The 19,229-nt window shown below is 44.2% G+C and overlaps 1 protein-coding gene across 1 annotated transcript; it reads left to right on the top strand.

The window, feature by feature from the left end:
- The first annotated feature begins 1,896 nt into the window (after window positions 1-1,896).
- IFNA14 (interferon alpha 14) lies at window positions 1,897-5,361 on the top strand. The gene is made up of 5 exons (XM_075582235.1): window positions 1,897-1,955; window positions 2,047-2,185; window positions 3,213-3,362; window positions 3,449-3,532; window positions 5,245-5,361. The coding sequence occupies exons 1-5, from the start codon at window positions 1,897-1,899 to the stop codon at window positions 5,359-5,361; spliced, it is 549 nt and encodes a 182-aa protein (XP_075438350.1).
- The last annotated feature ends 13,868 nt before the right edge of the window (window positions 5,362-19,229 follow it).

Raw genomic sequence — 19,229 nt, 5'->3', positions numbered from 1 at the left:
CAGTAACAAAAGAGAACATCTACAAAATATTATTCCAGTGGTACCTGACCCCGACTAGGCTGAGCCAGATCTTCCCCGGCACCCTGACCTGTGCTGGAGGGGATGTGGTCAAAAGGGCGATATGGCTCATATTTGGTGGTTATGTCCGGAGATCCAGAGATTCTGGGTCAGGATCCAGACGCTCCTTTAGAGGGATCTTGTGGATCTTATTCCCCTTGGATCCTTTGATCTTCGTGCTGAGCAAACCCATTAATGATCTCACCTCCTCACTAGCCAGATTGGTCTCCTCCATTCTGACAGCGGACAGCTGCTCGGTGGCAGAGGCCTGGAAACAGACCAATGCCCCTGCGAGAAGAACGGTAATTAGAAGGATAGACAAAGTAATGTCTATGGAGAAACTTACAGCGATGATCCACAAAACATGCCCCAGTTCCGTAATACTTGGGGGTCCATGGATCGGACCACATGGCCTGGGCCTCCACTAGGCCCAAACTACACAGAAAAAGGCAAGCACGGACGTTGGAGACCCCCGAGGACAACCCCTCCACCCCACCCCCCCTTCCCTCCCCACCTCTGTTCGTCTCCCTCCCCCCCTCCCCCCACCATTTTTCCCCTCCCATCTTTAGCCTCTACAAGAAAACCATATTGGTCATCACAGTATTTTATTTATTTAACTAAATTTGTTACTATGCGTTTATGATATTACTGTACCCATACCTGTATGTAATTGTTATATAAATATAACAAATAAAAAAGATTGATTTAAAAAAAAAAACAGATTACTTGGGTTCAACAAAGACTTTAAACTTTAGAAAGGCAGATTTTAATAAACTGAGGTCTAATCTACAAGTAATGCATTGGGATGATGTTTTTGCAGGGAAGATAAATGGGCAGTCTTTAAAACATTGTTAGAAAGTACACTTACAGTATCAGTGTATACCCTTGTGTAATAAGTATAAAATAAATAAGTCCAAACCAATGTGGCTAAATAAACAGCTTGGGGAGGAAATGGACAAGAAGAGGAAGGCGTTGAGATTCTTTAAGTCAGAAGGGACGGAGACATCGTATCAGAATTATAAGGAATGTAACAAAAATTGCAAAAGTGCAATCCAATTAGCAAAAATGGATAATGGAAAAAGGATTGCAATAGAAAGTAAGGTCAATCCTAAAAAGTTCTTTAAGTACCTTAATAACAAAACAATGAGAAAAGAAAATATAGGACCCTTTCAGTGTGAGATGGGTAGGCAGATTATTTGAGATAAGGAAAAAGCTGAGGTATTGTATTAAACAAATTCTTTGCCTCTGTGTTTACCATGGAAGAATCAAGTTCAATAGTAGTGCCGCAGGAGGAAGCCACAACCTCCATATTAATGAACAATTGGTTAACTGAGGAAGAAGCTCATAGGCGGCTTGAAAAATTAAAGTAAATAAGGCACCTGATTAAATTTTTTCTCTCCTCCTTCAGAGCAAAAACTATTTCTCGGCAAAACCCCCATAAATCAGACTCAGGATGGAGTTAGCATCACCTCAGGTTATTTTATCTTAAAAACCAGTAAACCATCATTAGACAAGTTTCAATTTCATGATATAAATATTTTCCATGAGAAAGAAATATTAAAATATTTCTCCCAAACCCAATTTTCTAATTGTAATTTTAATATAAAAGACAAAGAACAATGAACAATTAACATAGGGCAACATGAAACAAAACTAAGAATAAGATTGAGGAAATCCCACTTCAGAAGTTTGGTAGATTTAGGAATGATGAAGATGGCAAAGATATGAAAACGAAATTCAAAAAAAAGCTTGAGAAACTTTCACACGTTAATCAGATCAGGATTTTCACTTTTTAAACATCCAGAATCCCTCTCAGAATATAAGTATTAACCTGGGAAGATGAAGATCAGAACAGAACAAGGACACAACAGAACCAGCACAAGGTCCAACACACACAGGTAAGAGTCTCCTGTCCAACTCTACAAGAAGACTTCCTTCCCCAATGTGTGTTCTGTAATCTTCATGATGGGCTCTTGTTTTCCATCTCAGTGACAATGTCTCACGAGGTTTCATGAGAGTTTTCCTCTTGCTGAGTCTGAGCTCTTTCTCCTATTCCCAAAACTGCAAGTGGCTTCAGCCCCATCAAGAGCGTCTGAACCAGCTGATCCTCCAGAACTTTAATCTAATGGTGAGATTCTGGGACTATCCATATCTTCCTTCCCCCTCTACGTGTTAATACAGAGAGATGCTACTCTGGGATGTGTTTCAGGGTAAAAGTACTATTATAAGAGGCCCATTAATTTCTAATTATTGAAGTAACTAATGGCAATAACTTGTTTGTTTTTTAGAAAACGTTTACATTCCAAAAATAATTTATATTTAACAGTCAGAAAGTTTCATTTTGATAGCACAGATCTGGTGATCTGGAGTGAAAACCCACCTCCATATAACAGAGAGGAACATGTTAGACATTGCAATACAGATGTTATTTCCACCATAAGATCACACAGAAAAATATATTAGAAATGAGCTTTTATTACACCAAAATTTAATGAAGTTTAATATATTGAAATTTGGGTTCTATTGCTCTTTACCAAACTTAGCACATTTCCTGAACCTCTCAATCACCTCATTAATTACATATTTATCCCCAATTTCGTGTATCTGTTTTTCAGAGCCCAGTTGAGGAGTTTCCTCTCGCTTGTATACTGAACACCACGTTCCCCTCCTAATATCGACGCTCTCTACAGCATCTCACAGGTATAATGAGCGCCATCACCTCCTCTGTAGCCTATAAATGACAGGGCACATGTGATGCAGTTAGTATGTGCTGCGTGTTTAGCATGTTACACATTCTGTCAGGCAGACTGTGCCATATTACAGGTAAATAACACACGTTTATAAGGAGCAGCTGTGTTCTCTTCTCTACCTTCGACACACACACACACACACACACACACACACACACACACACACACACACACACACAACACACACACACACACACACACACACACACACACACACACACACACACACACACACACACACACACACACACACACACACACACACACCACAGACACACACACACAGACACACAGACACACACACAGACACACACACACACACACACACTAGAATCTGCACTGAGCTCACAAAGTGATGAACCCAGCACTCAGCTCTCCGAGGCGCTAACACATTGGGCCTTTCAGGTGGGAGCTGCAGCGCTCGCTGTGCGTGAGGTCACCAACCAAACTAACTGGTTCTACATCAAACACCATGAGAGTCTCCGGTGCCGGCAGCAGGCCTGGGAGAGGCTGCAGGCGCTGCTCCATTACCAGGGGAACCAGCTGGCTGAGTGTGTAAGTACAGCATGAAATGTGGGACCCGTACCCCTCTCCTGACTTTATAGGGGGGCTATTAATAAGGACGTCCTATATCTTTCCAGATCCCTGAGGGAGCAGAAAACCATCTCCAAAAAGAAGCCGCATCCAAATACTTCCACACGCTGGAGGAGATTGTGCAAGAGCAGGTAACGCTTACACCTGTACAGAGGAGTAACCCCCATCTCTCACGTTAAACATGTCCTCCTCATCACGTGAGCACGTCACATGTTACATGTTCTGCGTGGCGCTGGCCACGTGCAGACAGTTTTATGGTGTAAGATACAACAATGTGAGACCCAGGAGAAGACTCGCACACTGCAGGGATAAAACAATCACTGGGAGAAGGGAATCCCTGCCCCGAAGAGCTTACAATCTAAAGACACTGGGAGACCTCCAGGCACTAAATCCTCACTCCCCATTACAACTAGCAGGCAAATCGTGATCAAGATACATCCCTAATCTCCCCAGTTACCCAGTAACTGAGATCAGGAGGTGACACAGGCTGAGTGCCGAGCACAGAATCAGTAGCAGCTGTGTCTCCTCCTCTGCACCTTCCTCACACTCTCACTACTCCTACATAGTTACATAGTTACACAGTTACATACTGTAGTAGATGAGGTTTAAAAAAGACATACATCCGTCAAGTTCAACCTATGCTAAATTGAGACAGCAGATACTTTATCCTATACAGTGTATCTATACTTACTTATTGATCCAGAGGAAGGCAAACAAAAAAACCCAGTGTAATATATAGTCCAATGGTATCTCATAAGTGGAAAAATAAATTCCTTCCCGACTCCAAGAATTGGCAATCGGATTAATCCCTGGATTAATATTCTTCCCATGTATACTTATTTGGGATATCCCAGTATACCTTTCCTTTCTAAAAAGATGTCCAACCTTTTTTTGAACAAATCTATTATATCTGCCATCACAGTCTCCATGGGTAATGAATTCCACATTTTAACTGCCCTTACTTTTAAGAACCCTTTCCTTTGTTGCTGATGAAATCTCCTTTCCTCCAACCTTAAGGGATGGCCCCGTGTCCTTTGTACTGCCCGTGGGATGAATTGTTCTTTTGAAAGCTCCTTGTACTGTCCCCGAATATATTTGTATATAGTTATCATATCCCCTCTTAGACGCCTCTTTTCTAATGTAAATAAATCTAATTTAGCTAGTATTTCCTCGTAAGCTAGATTGCCCACCCCCTTTATTAATTTGGTGGCTCTTCTCTGCACTCTCTCTAGTTCTTAACGTCTTTTCTTAGGATTGGTGCCCAAAATTGTACTCCATATTCAAGGTGTGGTTTTACTAATGCTTTATAAAGGGGCATAATTATGTTTACTTCCCTTCCATCCATTAATCGTTAAATGCAAGATAAGATCTTCTTTGCCTTTGCAGCTACTGCATGACTTTGGGCACTATTGCAAAGCCTGCTGTCTACAAGCACTCCTAAATCCTTCTCCATCAAGGATTCCCCCAACATATCCCCATTTAATTTGTATGTCGCCTGTTTATTCTTGCTTCCCAAATGCATAAGTTTACATTTATCTGTATTAAACCTCATTTGCCATTTACCTGCCCACGTTTCCAGTCTCTCCAAGTCCTTCTGGAGAGAAATTACATCCTGCTCTGATTCTACTACCTTACACAATTTAGTATCATCAGCAAAAATGGAGACTTTGCTCTCGATCCCAACCTCAAGGTCGTTAATAAAAAAGTTAAAAAGCAGGGGTCCCAGTACCGATCTTTGAGGTTCTCCATTCACGGCTTTAGCCCAACCTGAAAAAGTTCATTTTATGACATTCTGCACTGTACTTTATTTTAATCCTGTCTTCTCCACCATTATATTTTGAAGGATAACAACGTGTGCGCTCGGAATATCATCAGGATGGAAGTGGGGAGGAATTTACGACTGGCTGCTCAACTCTCCTCTCGCATGGGAAGGGGAAAAGAGAAGGATAATTATCTGTAATGAAGACATTTATACCTGCTTATTTACTGTATGATAATAACTTCTATATTTATACATTATTTATATCTATTTATATCTATTTATATAAATATATTTATATCATTATTTATTAAACAGCTGTATCAGCATTTATATTTATTCTATTTATATTTTTAATAAATGCAATTGGTAATATAAAACATTATCTGTGTTTGTTTGATGTGCTTTAGATAATCAGAATAACACATAATCCTGTCAGTTAATGAACTTTAAATCACTAAAATAAAATAAAAAGTCCTGTAAATCCCAACAATGTGTAAATTGCCATTTTTTATAATGGGATTAAATGTATTTGGTCCTGATTTTGTATTGGTTAATTACTGAGAAGATGAGGTATTATTTCCATAATAAGTGACGTGTATAAAACTCTGATGTGATAATGGAACTTCTAACATACAAACACTAGGGGATATTCTAGTAACTGCGGGTTTGTCCGTGTAAAATCGCACAGTTTGACATGGTCATAAAAAGCGGATTAACGCTAACCACAAATCCGTATTTGTGTAACAGTGATCATAACATGATCTCATTTGGAATAAATAATCAAAAAACAGATTACTGGGAGACTTCCGGTGACGTCGAGGAGCATGGTCGGGTAGAAGAGGAGCTCCTGAAACCCTCGCAAATAACCCGCCAGAACGAGCGCTTTCCACCAACAAAAATCGCCCCAAAACTCACCTGAATCCCCCCCAATAAGAGCAGGCAATGCCTACCAGACCAAAAGGGAACCAGGGCCAGGGGGTAACTAAGTATTTCCCCCCCCCCCGCATCGACTGCTGGAGCCTAACGGAGACTCCCAAGATGGCGCCGAGGAAGCAAAACACGCGCTGCACACAGAGGCAGCAGCCGACCCAGACATCCAAGAATTACAAGAACCCGGCCTAAACAAACAATACTTTGAGTCCCTTTTTTGCAAAATGAGAAGGGAATTTCAAGAGTACCTAAACACAGCCCTAGAAGGCCTAAGAACAGACATAAATGGTCTCACAAAGCGCGAAGAGGTCCTGGAGCGCAAAATAGGGGATGTGATCGGATCACAAAACTCTACGGAGGATGAAGTGATCAAACTAGGCAGAGAGGTCAACGAACTAAGGGATGCATTAGAAGACCAAGAAAATAGAGACCGAAGACAAAACTTACGTTTAAGGATTATACCAGAAGCGGTCTCCTCTGACGCCCTCCAGGCCTACCTGCATAAATTATTCCTGTCCCTGGTCCCGGAGCTGTCTGACCACGATCTCCATATGGATCCTGCACACCGAGCATTGGGCCCCAGATATTCAGACCCTATCTGTCACTGAGACGTAGTGGTTAAACTGCACATGTACTCGGCCAAAGAGAAAATAATGACCGCAAGCAGGAGAGCGGGAGACCTCCAAATAGAACACCAGATGATCCAGATCTTCAGCGACCTCTCGAGGGCCACCATTGGGAAAAGGAGAGAGATGAAGCCCTCACCAACATCCTTAAAGAGCGTGGCGTCACCTACCGCTGGGGTTTCCCCTTCAAATTGATCGTCCTGAGAAATGGCCGCCATCACACCATTTCCATGCCAGAAGACTCCCCCTCATTTCTGAAAGCGCTGGGGCTGAGCCCCCCGCAGGATCGCAGGCCGACCATCAAAGCCGGAGCAACCCCCGAAGAAGCAGAAGCTCCCGAGCCTCGGAGCGCCTGGCCAACCAGAGGCTCTCCTGAGCAGCCGCACTAATCTGCTACCAGCCAAGATTCCAGTCTGCTTGACGCCTCTCTGAAGCGAGCTCCGAGGTCACACTCGCCGCTCGTCCCCCCAAGATGACTCCCCCCGCAGCATCCAGATGATGTCCTCCGGCCCTGGACGGAAGAACGGCACAACGGAGAACCTGGTTCCTGAATTCTTCCCTCCGACTGATCCAGCAGCAGAACAACTCCCGAGCACCCCCAACGAAGAGCCCAAGTCCTGGAACCCTGCTCGAGAAGTTCGTCCATCAGCAAATAACCCCCCCCCCCACAACAATCCCCTCCACCCCCTCCCTCCAGGCCCACCCGGTTCCCCCCCCCCTATCTCCCCGGTCTGTACCCCCCATGCACCTCACGCTCCCCTTCACTTCCCCACCCCTCCCCTCTTGCCCACCTGCACAAACCCACTCAGCTAATGGTCCCGCCACCATCCCCCTAACACTTACCTTCCTCCCTGATGGGGGCCCCTCTCTCGCCCAGTCCAGGCATCTCGCGGACCTCTTCTCTTCCTGGAGACCTGCGAGCCCCGTGACAGAAGCGGGCGCGTCAATGCCCAGCACCGGGTTGCCGTCTCATTGGCTGACCCCCTCCCCCCCCCCCCCAGAGCCGCCCTCGGTCCGCTTGACGGGGACAGGAACTGGCACCGGGACCCTCGTTGTTGGACTACCCTGCCCAGAAACGCTGAGGGAGGCCTCCTCGTCCTCCCCTCCTCATGGTCTCCGAATTTCTGAATCGCCAGATAAGCACTGCCCTTACGCAAGCAGGGAGTGCAAGGTCGTATGAGTTTACTTCTCCAATCCCCTCCTAAGGCAATGTTATATGTCTTCTTGGTGGTCTAGCACGACCTTCCCTGAGCTATTGCCCTAGTAGCACCCACTCCGTTAGCAACACCCCTCCTCTCCCTCACTAGCCCCCCCTCCTCTCCCCTCACTAGCCCCCCCTCCTCTCCCCTCACTAGCCCCCCTCCCCCGCCCCCCTTCTCCCCACCTCCTCCCCCCTCCTCCCCCGGCACCCTGCCCCTTTTCTCCCCCCCTCCTCTCTGCCCAATCCCCCCCCCCTAACCCCCCTCCCCTCACTAGCCCCCCTCCCCCGCCCCCCTTCTCCCCACCTCCTCCCCCCTCCTCCCCCGGCACCCTGCCCCTTTTCTCCCCCCCTCCTCTCCGCCCAATCCTCCCCCCCCTCCCCCCCCTCCCCCACCTCTTTATCCCCCCTTTTCCCCGCTCCCTCCCCCACGTTCCTCATCCTGCGCTCCCCCCTCTCCTCCCTCCCTCCACCCTTTCCCCCAACCCCCCTCCTGCCCTTTAGACCCCCAAACTTAGATCTGAGCAATAAGCTAATCCCTCCAATGCCTAGAACGCCACTCGATGATATCTCTCTCAGTGATCATATTGTTAAACCAAGGTCGAGCTGCTAGCCACCTGAGCCACAGAAATGTCTGTCTGCCACACAATGTAAATAGAGCTCGGAAATGCTATTATACTGTATTTGAATAATGCACCTAAAATCTCATTGTACTCCCCCCATCCCCTACCCCATCCCCCTCCTCCCTCCTCCTCCCACTCCACTCCCCCACCTCATCTCCTCCCCCCCCACATCTCCTCCCCTCCCCCCCATCTCCCCCCTCCACTCCCCCCCATTCCCCTCTCCCCCTTAATAATTAAGAAGGATGTACGAACTCAAGGTCTTTACCTCTTGCTCAAGATAAACCTTTCAGAACTGATCACAACAACTGTAGACAAAAGGTTTGAATGCTATGGTAACACTGTACTGAAACAATACAAATAAAGGATCTCAACCCCCCCCCCCCCCACACACACCCATGGTCTCCCCCACCTGACCCACCCTTTCCCTCCTCCCCCTCCTCCCCCTCCTCCCCCTCCCCACTCCTCCCCCTCCCCTTTCCTCCTCCCCCCTTCCTCCTCCTCCCCCCAGGGTCTCACACACAGCACAAACTTCTAAATGGCTTATCTGGAAATGTTGTAAAAGTTGTAAAGTTATATAATCTGCGATTCCCCCAAAAGTGGTTTCTGTTCACTCTCTCTTAGAGGGTTTTCAGCCCTCTTTTCTGAGCCAATCCATGTTCTGTGTCCGGGAAGGCTCTCTAGGGGTGTTTAACCCCCCTACCTTTCTCGCCCTCGTGATTAAGGTTATTTCTCTAGGGCTTTGTAAAAGCCCAAATGTTTCTCTCTTCCCTAATGTACTACTTTTTCAAATCTATGATTAATTTCACAAGAATTTTGGCCATTTTATGCTTAACAAAATATTTTGCAAACAAGCAAAATGATAAAAAAAAGAACTAAAACTGTTGCGACAAGATTTTAGAAAGTTTGCGCATCTTTGTGCTTTTTACAAACTGCCACAAAATGTCCTGCTTTTTAAAGCAGCACTGCTTGTCACTTACATTTCAAGTGTGATTTTACCACAAAACTGTCTTTTCTATTTGCATACTGTTGATCTTTCCAAATGATTTCACATCTAGTCTTCACATCCTATATCCTCATCACTCGATATTTGGTATCATCTTCTTTTTAACTTTTGATTCATTTTTAGTTTCAAAGCCTCCCTTTTTCAGAGATTACAGAGTTATATAGTTCTTGCTGATATTTTTAAACTATGTGTACAATATATATATAATCAAAAAATAAATAGATGAGACCATTCTGTGGCTAACGAAATGCTTTTATTTGTGCGAGCTTTCGAGATACACTGATCTCTTCTTCCGGCGATGTTACAATGAATGAAGCAAACAAAAGCTATACTATAAACAGTATATATATATATATATATATATATATATATATATATGCAAATACAGCTGTATGCTCATCTGCATGTCTTAGGCAGGTCTGCAACCCCGCCTTTCCCCATTATCACCCAGCATACAGCACGTCCACTGCAGCAAGGGATTCTGGGAAATGACATGCAAATGAGCACACAGTGTCACTTTTTGCCTCAAAAACCATTTTTAACATGGTTCCCTATAGGCTTAAGCTTGCTGCATGGTCACAGCTTTGAGCACAGCCAGGGTTAAGGTGCATACCCAGAAAACCACCCACAGACAGCTGTTTCGACCTTGATGGGTCTCATCAGTGTGGGGTTGATTTTAACTGGATATGCATAAGAGGCTATGGGATAGACTATACCATAGCATATCCAGTTAAAATCAACCCCACACTGATGAGACCCATCAAGGTCGAAACAGCTGTCTGTGGGTGGTTTTCTGGGTATGCACCTTAACCCTGGCTGTGCTCAAAGCTGTGACCATGCAGCAAGCTTAAGCCTATAGGGAACCATATTAAAAATGGTTTTTGAGGCAAAAAGTGACACTGTGTGCTCATTTGCATGTCATTTCCCAGAATCCCTTGCTGCAGTGGAAGTGCTGTATGCTGGGTGATAATGGGGAAAGGCGGGGTTGCAGACCTGCCTAAGACATGCAGATGAGCATACAGCTGTATTTGCATATTTGCTTTCCTGTGGAGGGTTTTTGTCACTTTTTTTACTCACCATAACTTAACTCAGTATTATGGTACATTTAAACCTTCAAGAATATCTATTCAGGAGTGACATTCAAATCTTTGGGCGGCTTCTCTGACCCAATCACTATCAGAAATTCGACCAGGCAGGGCTGCCCACTCTCCCCACTATTATTCGCCCTTACGATTGAACCCCTAGCAACCAAAATAAGAGAGGAAAATAGCATCAAGGGAATTCAAATTGCTGATAAAGAATACAAAATATTCCTGTTCGCCGATGATGTGATCCTGACCCTCGCTGACCCCCATACCTCCCTACCTAACCTCCAAAGTCTATTACACCAATTTGGCACAGTCTCGGACTATAAAGTTAACATGGATAAGTCAGAGGCCCTCAATATATCCCTCCCAGACCCGATGTGGAAATTGCTACAATCTAATTATAAATACAAGTGGAGCAACACCCACATTAAATATCTTGGAGTGAAAATCGCAAACTCCTTCGAATCCCTTTACCAGTATAACTACCCCCCCCCCTATTCGACCAGATTGAAAAAGACCTGGAAACATGGAAAAAAAAACTCCAAATCTCCTGGTTTGGAAGATTGGTCTCAATCAAAATGAATGTCCTTCCGAGACTACTCTACTTTTTTCAAACCCTCCCCATAGCTGTCCCACTAGCGACCTGAAAAATATTCAGTCTCTAATGTCCCAGTTTATCTGGAATGATAAAAGACAGAGAGTCCCAAGATCGGTGATGCTTTCCCCAAAAACAAGGGCGGGGGGGGCTGGGAGCCCCCGATGTGGTCAAATATTATCTTGTGGCCCAGTTGAAGCAAGCTGTATTTGGAATTACGACCCGGCCTCTGCCTGCTGGCTCGCAATAGAATCACATTATGTGGCACCCCTTCCTCTCCAGGTTATCTTATGGTCCTCAGGAGGAAAAGAGGGGGGACCGCGGAAGCTAGACTTGGGGGCAACGAGATGCATGCGGGACGTTTGGCTCAAAAGCAAAGGGAAGTATGGCCTGTTAGCTTCCCACTCTCAACTCACTCCTATCTTTGGAAACCCAAACTTCCCGCCTGGGTGCTCTCAAAGACAATTTGACCAATTCTAGGGTCTAGGTATTAGACTGATGGCCGATCTGCTGAAGAAAGGAGAAATTCTGTCCTTTCAGGAACTCCGAGAAAAATTCCAATCCCAAGACCTCCATCTGTTCAAGTTCCTGCAAATTAGGCATTTTCTATTATCTCTCTCCCAACACTCCAAATTCCTCCCTCTAACCAGATTTGAGTCTCTTTGTCTCAAATGCGCCTACCAAAGAGGCCTGATATCAGAGATTTGCAGGGGGATGGAGTCGGCATCCGACCCCCCGACCCACCACTACATGCAAAAGTGGTCCGAAGACCTTAACATACCAATAGATATGGAAGACTGAGAGGATATTTGGGAGCTGGCCGCAAAAACCTCAATCTGTACAGTAACAAAAGAGAACATCTACAAAATATTATTCCAGTGGTACCTGACCCCGACTAGGCTGAGCCAGATCTTCCCCGGCACCCCTGACCTGTGCTGGAGGGGATGTGGTCAAAAGGGCGATATGGCTCATATTTGGTGGTTATGTCCGGAGATCCAGAGATTCTGGGTCAGGATCCAGACGCTCCTTTAGAGGGATCTTGTGGATCTTATTCCCCTTGGATCCTTTGATCTTCGTGCTGAGCAAACCCATTAATGATCTCACCTCCTCACTAGCCAGATTGGTCTCCTCCATTCTGACAGCGGACAGCTGCTCGGTGGCAGAGGCCTGGAAACAGACCAATGCCCCTGCGAGAAGAACGGTAATTAGAAGGATAGACAAAGTAATGTCTATGGAGAAACTTACAGCGATGATCCACAAAACATGCCCCAGTTCCGTAATACTTGGGGGTCCATGGATCGGACCACATGGCCTGGGCCTCCACTAGGCCCAAACTACACAGAAAAAGGCAAGCACGGACGTTGGAGACCCCCAAGGACAACCCCTCCACCCCACCCCCCCTTCCCTCCCCACCTCTGTTCGTCTCCCTCCCCCCCTCCCCCCACCATTTTTCCCCTCCCATCTTTAGCCTCTACAAGAAAACCATATTGGTCATCACAGTATTTTATTTTATTTAACTAAATTTGTTACTATGCGTTTATGATATTACTGTACCCATACCTGTATGTAATTGTTATATAAATATAACAAATAAAAAAGATTGATTTAAAAAAAAAAACAGATTACTTGGGTTCAACAAAGACTTTAAACTTTAGAAAGGCAGATTTTAATAAACTGAGGTCTAATCTACAAGTAATGCATTGGGATGATGTTTTTGCAGGGAAGATAAATGGGCAGTCTTTAAAACATTGTTAGAAAAGTACACTTACAGTATCAGTGTATACCCTTGTGTAATAAGTATAAAATAAATAAGTCCAAACCAATGTGGCTAAATAAACAGCTTGGGGAGGAAATGGACAAGAAGAGGAAGGCGTTGAGATTCTTTAAGTCAGAAGGGACGGAGACATCGTATCAGAATTATAAGGAATGTAACAAAAATTGCAAAAGTGCAATCCAATTAGCAAAAATGGATAATGGAAAAAGGATTGCAATAGAAAGTAAGGTCAATCCTAAAAAGTTCTTTAAGTACCTTAATAACAAAACAATGAGAAAAGAAAATATAGGACCCTTTCAGTGTGAGATGGGTAGGCAGATTATTTGAGATAAGGAAAAAGCTGAGGTATTGTATTAAACAAATTCTTTGCCTCTGTGTTTACCATGGAAGAATCAAGTTCAATAGTAGTGCCGCAGGAGGAAGCCACAACCTCCATATTAATGAACAATTGTTTAACTGAGGAAGAAGCTCATAGGCGGCTTGAAAAATTAAAGTAAATAAGGCACCTGATTAAATTTTTTCTCTCCTCCTTCAGAGCAAAAACTATTTCTCGGCAAAACCCCATAAATCAGACTCAGGATGGAGTTAGCATCACCTCAGGTTATTTTATCTTAAAAACCAGTAAACCATCATTAGACAAGTTTCAATTTCATGATATAAATATTTTCCATGAGAAAGAAATATTAAAATATTTCTCCCAAACCCAATTTTCTAATTGTAATTTTAATATAAAAGACAAAGAACAATGAACAATTAACATAGGGCAACATGAAAACAAAACTAAGAATAAGATTGAGGAAATCCCACTTTCAGAAGTTTGGTAGATTTAGGAATGATGAAGATGGCAAAGATATGAAAACAAAATTCAAAAAAAAGCTTGAGAAACTTTCACACGTTAATCAGATCAGGATTTTCACTTTTTAAACATCCAGAATCCCTCTCAGAATATAAGTATTAACCTGGGAAGATGAAGATCAGAACAGAACAAGGACACAACAGAACCAGCACAAGGTCCAACACACACAGGTAAGAGTCTCCTGTCCAACTCTACAAGAAGACTTCCTTCCCCAATGTGTGTTCTGTAATCTCATGATGGGCTCTTGTTTTCCATCTCAGTGACAATGTCTCACGAGGTTTCATGGAGAGTTTTCCTCTTGCTGAGTCTGAGCTCTTTCTCCTATTCCCAAAACTGCAAGTGGCTTCAGCCCCATCAAGAGCGTCTGAACCAGCTGATCCTCCAGAACTTTAATCTAATGGTGAGATTCTGGGACTACCCATATCTTCCTTCCCCCTCTACGTGTTATACAGAGAGATGCTACTCTGGGATGTGTTTCAGGGTAAAAGTACTATTATAAGAGGCCCATTAATTTCTAATTATTGAAGTAACTAATGGCAATAACTTGTTTGTTTTTTAGAAAACGTTTACATTCCAAAAATAATTTATATTTAACAGTCAGAAAGTTTCATTTTGATAGCACAGATCTGGTGATCTGGAGTGAAAACCCACCTCCATATAACAGAGAGGAACATGTTAGACATTGCAATACAGATGTTATTTCCACCATAAGATCACACAGAAAAATATATTAGAAATGAGCTTTTATTACACCAAAATTTAATGAAGTTTAATATATTGAAATTTGGGTTCTATTGCTCTTTACCAAACTTAGCACATTTCCTGAACCTCTCAATCACCTCATTAATTACATATTTATCCCCAATTTCGTGTATCTGTTTTTCAGAGCCCAGTTGAGGAGTTTCCTCTCGCTTGTATACTGAACACCACGTTCCCTCCTAATATCGACGCTCTCTACAGCATCTCACAGGTATAATGAGCGCCATCACCTCCTCTGTAGCCTATAAATGACAGGGCACATGTGATACAGTTAGTATGTGCTGCGTGTTTAGCATGTTACATACTGCCAGTGCAGACTGTGCCATATTACAGGTAAATAACACACGTTTATAAGGAGCAGCTGTGTCCTCTTCTCTACCTTCGACACACACACACACACACACACACACACACACACACACACACACACACACACACACACACACACACACACACACACACACACACACAGACACACACAGACACACACACAGACACACACACACACACACACACACACTAGAATCTGCACTGAGCTCACAAAGTGAGGAACCCAGCACTCAGCTCTCCGAGGCGCTAACACATTGGGCCTTTCAGGTGGGAGCTGCAGCGCTCGCTGTGCGTGAGGTCACCAACCAAACTAACTGGTTCTACATCAAACACCATGAGAGTCTCCGGTGCCGGCAGCAGGCCTGGGAGAGGCTGCAGGAGCTGCTCCATTACCAGGGGAACCAGCTGGCTGAGTGTGTAAGTACAGCATGAAATGTGGGACCCGTACCCCTCTCCTGACTTTATAGGGGGGCTATTAATAAGGACGTCCTATATCTTTCCAGATCCCTGAGGGAGCAGAAAACCATCTCCAAAAAGAAGCCGCATCCAAATACTTCCACACGCTGGAGGAGATTGTGCAAGAGCAGGTAACGCTTACACCTGTACAGAGGAGTAACCCCCATCTCTCACGTTAAACATGTCCTCCTCATCACGTGAGCACGTCACATGTTACATGTTCTGCGTGGCGCTGGCCACGTGCAGACAGTTTTATGGTGTAAGATACAACAATGTGAGACCCAGGAGAAGACTCGCACACTGCAGGGATAAAACAATCACTGGGAGAAGGGAATCCCTGCCCCGAAGAGCTTACAATCTAAAGACACTGGGAGACCTCCAGGCACTAAATCCTCACCCCCCATTACAACTAGCAGCAAATCGTGATCAAGATACATCCCTAATCTCCCAGTTACCCAGTAACTGAGATCAGGAGGTGACACAGGCTGAGTGCCGAGCACAGAATCAGTAGCAGCTGTGTCTCTCCCTCTGCACCTTCCTCACACTCTCACTACTCCTACATAGTTACATAGTTACAGAGTTACATACTGTAGTAGATGAGGTTTAAAAAAGACATACATCCGTCAAGTTCAACCTATGCTAAATTGAGACAGCAGATACTTTATCCTATACAGTGTATCTATACTTACTTATTGATCCAGAGGAAGGCAAACAAAAAAACCCAGTGTAATATATAGTCCAATGGTATCTCATAAGTGGAAAAATAAATTCCTTCCCGACTCCAAGAATTGGCAATCGGATTAATCCCTGGATTAATATTCTTCCCATGTATACTTATTTGGGATATCCCAGTATACCTTTCCTTTCTAAAAAGATGTCCAACCTTTTTTTGAACAAATCTATTATATCTGCCATCACAGTCTCCATGGGTAATGAATTCCACATTTTAACTGCCCTTACTTTTAAGAACCCTTTCCTTTGTTGCTGATGAAATCTCCTTTCCTCCAACCTTAAGGGATGGCCCCGTGTCCTTTGTACTGCCCTTGGGATGAATTGTTCTTTTGAAAGCTCCTTGTACTGTCCCCGAATATATTTGTATATAGTTATCATATCCCCTCTTAGACGCCTCTTTTCTAATGTAAATAAATCTAATTTAGCTAGTATCTCCTCATAAGCTAGATTGTCCACCCCCTTTATTAATTTGGTGGCTCTTCTCTGCACTCTCTCTAGTTCTTAACGTCTTTTCTTAGGATTGGTGCCCAAAATTGTACTCCATATTCAAGGTGTGGTTTTACTAATGCTTTATAAAGGGGCATAATTATGTTTACTTCCCTTCCATCCATTAATCGTTAAATGCAAGATAAGATCTTCTTTGCCTTTGCAGCTACTGCATGACTTTGGGCACTATTGCAAAGCCTGCTGTCTACAAGCACTCCTAAATCCTTCTCCATCAAGGATTCCCCCAACATATCCCCATTTAATTTGTATGTCGCCTGTTTATTCTTGCTTCCCAAATGCATAAGCTTACATTTATCTGTATTAAACCTCATTTGCGATTTACCTGCCCACGTTTCCAGTCTCTCCAAGTCCTTCTGGAGAGAAATTACATCCTGCTCTGATTCTACTACCTTACACAATTTAGTATCATCAGCAAAAATGGAGACTTTGCTCTCGATCCCAACCTCAAGGTCATTAATAAAAAAGTTAAAAAGCAGGGGTCCCAGTACCGATCTTTGAGGTTCTCCATTCACGGCTTTAGCCCAACCTGAAAAAGTTCATTTTATGACATTCTGCACTGTACTTTATTTTAATCCTGTCTTCTCCACCATTATATTTTGAAGGATAACAACGTGTGCGCTCGGAATATCATCCGGATGGAAGTGGGGAGGAATTTACGACTGGCGGCTCAACTCTCCTCTCGCATGGGAAGGGGTTAAAGAGAAGGATAATTATCTGTAATGAAGACGTTTATACCTGCTTATTTACTGTATGATAATAACCTATATTTATACATTATTTATATCTATTTATATAAATATATTTATATCATTATTTATTAAACAGCTGTATCAGCATTATATTTATTCTATTTATGTTTTTAATAAATGCAATTGGTAATATAAAACATTATCTGTGTTTATTTGATGTGCTTTAGATAATGAGAATAACACATAATCCTGTCAGTAAATGAACTTTAAATCACTAAAATAAAATAGAAAGTCCTGTAAATCCCAGCAATGTGTAAATTGCCATTTTTATAATGGGATTAAATAGATTTGATCTTAGTTCTGTATTGGTTAATTACGGAGGAGATGAGGTATTATTTCCTTAATAAGTGACGTGTGTAAAACTCCGATGTGATAAGGGAACTTCTAACATACAAACACTAGGGGATATTCTAGTAACTGCGGGTTTGTCCATGTAAAATCGCACAGTTTGACATGGTCATAAAAAGCGGGTTAACGCTAACCACAAATCCGTATTTGGGTAACAGTGATCATAACATGGTCTCATTTGGAATAAATGATCAAAAAACAGATTACTGGGAGACTTCCGGTGACGTCGAGGAGCATGGTCGGGTAGAAGAGGAGCTCCTGAAACCCTCGCAAATAACCCGCCAGAACGAGCGCTTTCCACCAACAAAAATCGCCCCAAAACTCACCTGAATCCCCCCAATAAGAGCAGGCAATGCCTACCAGACCAAAAGGGAACCAGGGCCAGGGGGTAACTAAGTATTTCCCCCCCCCCCGCATCGACTGCTGGAGCCTAACGGAGACTCCCAAGATGGCGCCGAGGAAGCAAAACACGCGCTGCACACAGAGGCAGCAGCCGACCCAGACATGCAAGAATTACAAGAACTCGGCCTAAACAAACAATACTTTGAGTCCCTTTTTTGCAAAATGAGAAGGGAATTTCAAGAGTACCTAAACACAGCATTAGAAGGCCTAAGAACAGACATAAATTGTCTCACAAAGCGCACAGAGGTCCTGGAGCGCAAAATAGGGGATGTGATCGGATCACAAAACTCAACGGAGGATGAAGTGATCAGACTAGGCAGAGAGGTCAACGAACTAAGGGATGCATTAGAAGACCAAGAAAATAGAGACCGAAGACAAAACTTACGTTTAAGGAATATACCAGAAGCGGTTTCCTCTGACGCCCTCCAGGCCTACCTGTGTAAATTATTCCTGTCCCTGGTCCCGGAGCTGTCTGACCACGATCTCCATATGGATCCTGCACACCGAGCATTGGGCCCCAGATATTCAGACCCTATCCGTCACTGAGACGTAGTGGTTAAACTGCACATGTACTCGGCCAAAGAGAAAATAATGACCGCAAGCAGGAGAGTGGGAGACCTCCAAATAGAAGACCACACGATCCAGATATTCAGCGACCTCTCGAGGGCCACCATTGGGAAAAGGATAGAGATGAAGCCCCTCACCAACATCCTTAAAGAGCGTGGCCTCACCTACCGCTGGGGTTTCCCCCTTCAAATTGATTGTCCTGAGAAATGGCTGCCATCACACCATTTCCAGGCCAGAAGACTCCCCCTCATTTCTGAAAGCGCTGGGGCTGAGCCCCCCGCAGGATCGCAGGCCGACCCTCAACGCTGCAGCAACCCCCAAAGAAGCAGAAGCTCCCCGAGCCTCGGAGCGCCTGGCCAACCAGAGGCTCCCCTGAGCAGTCGCACTAACCTGCTACCAGCCAAGATTCCAGTCTGCACGACACCTCTCTGGAGTGAGCTCCGGGGTCACCCTCGCTGCTCGTCCCCCCAAGATGACTCCCCCCGCAGCATCCAGATGATGTCCTCCGGCCCTGGACGGAAGA

The sequence above is a fragment of the Ascaphus truei genome, unplaced genomic scaffold (assembly GCF_040206685.1).
Source record: "Ascaphus truei isolate aAscTru1 unplaced genomic scaffold, aAscTru1.hap1 HAP1_SCAFFOLD_206, whole genome shotgun sequence".
NCBI classification, from domain to species: Eukaryota; Metazoa; Chordata; class Amphibia; order Anura; family Ascaphidae; genus Ascaphus; species Ascaphus truei.
The sequence above is the reverse complement of the archived record's forward strand: the minus strand, read 5'-3'. Positions and strand labels throughout refer to the sequence as shown.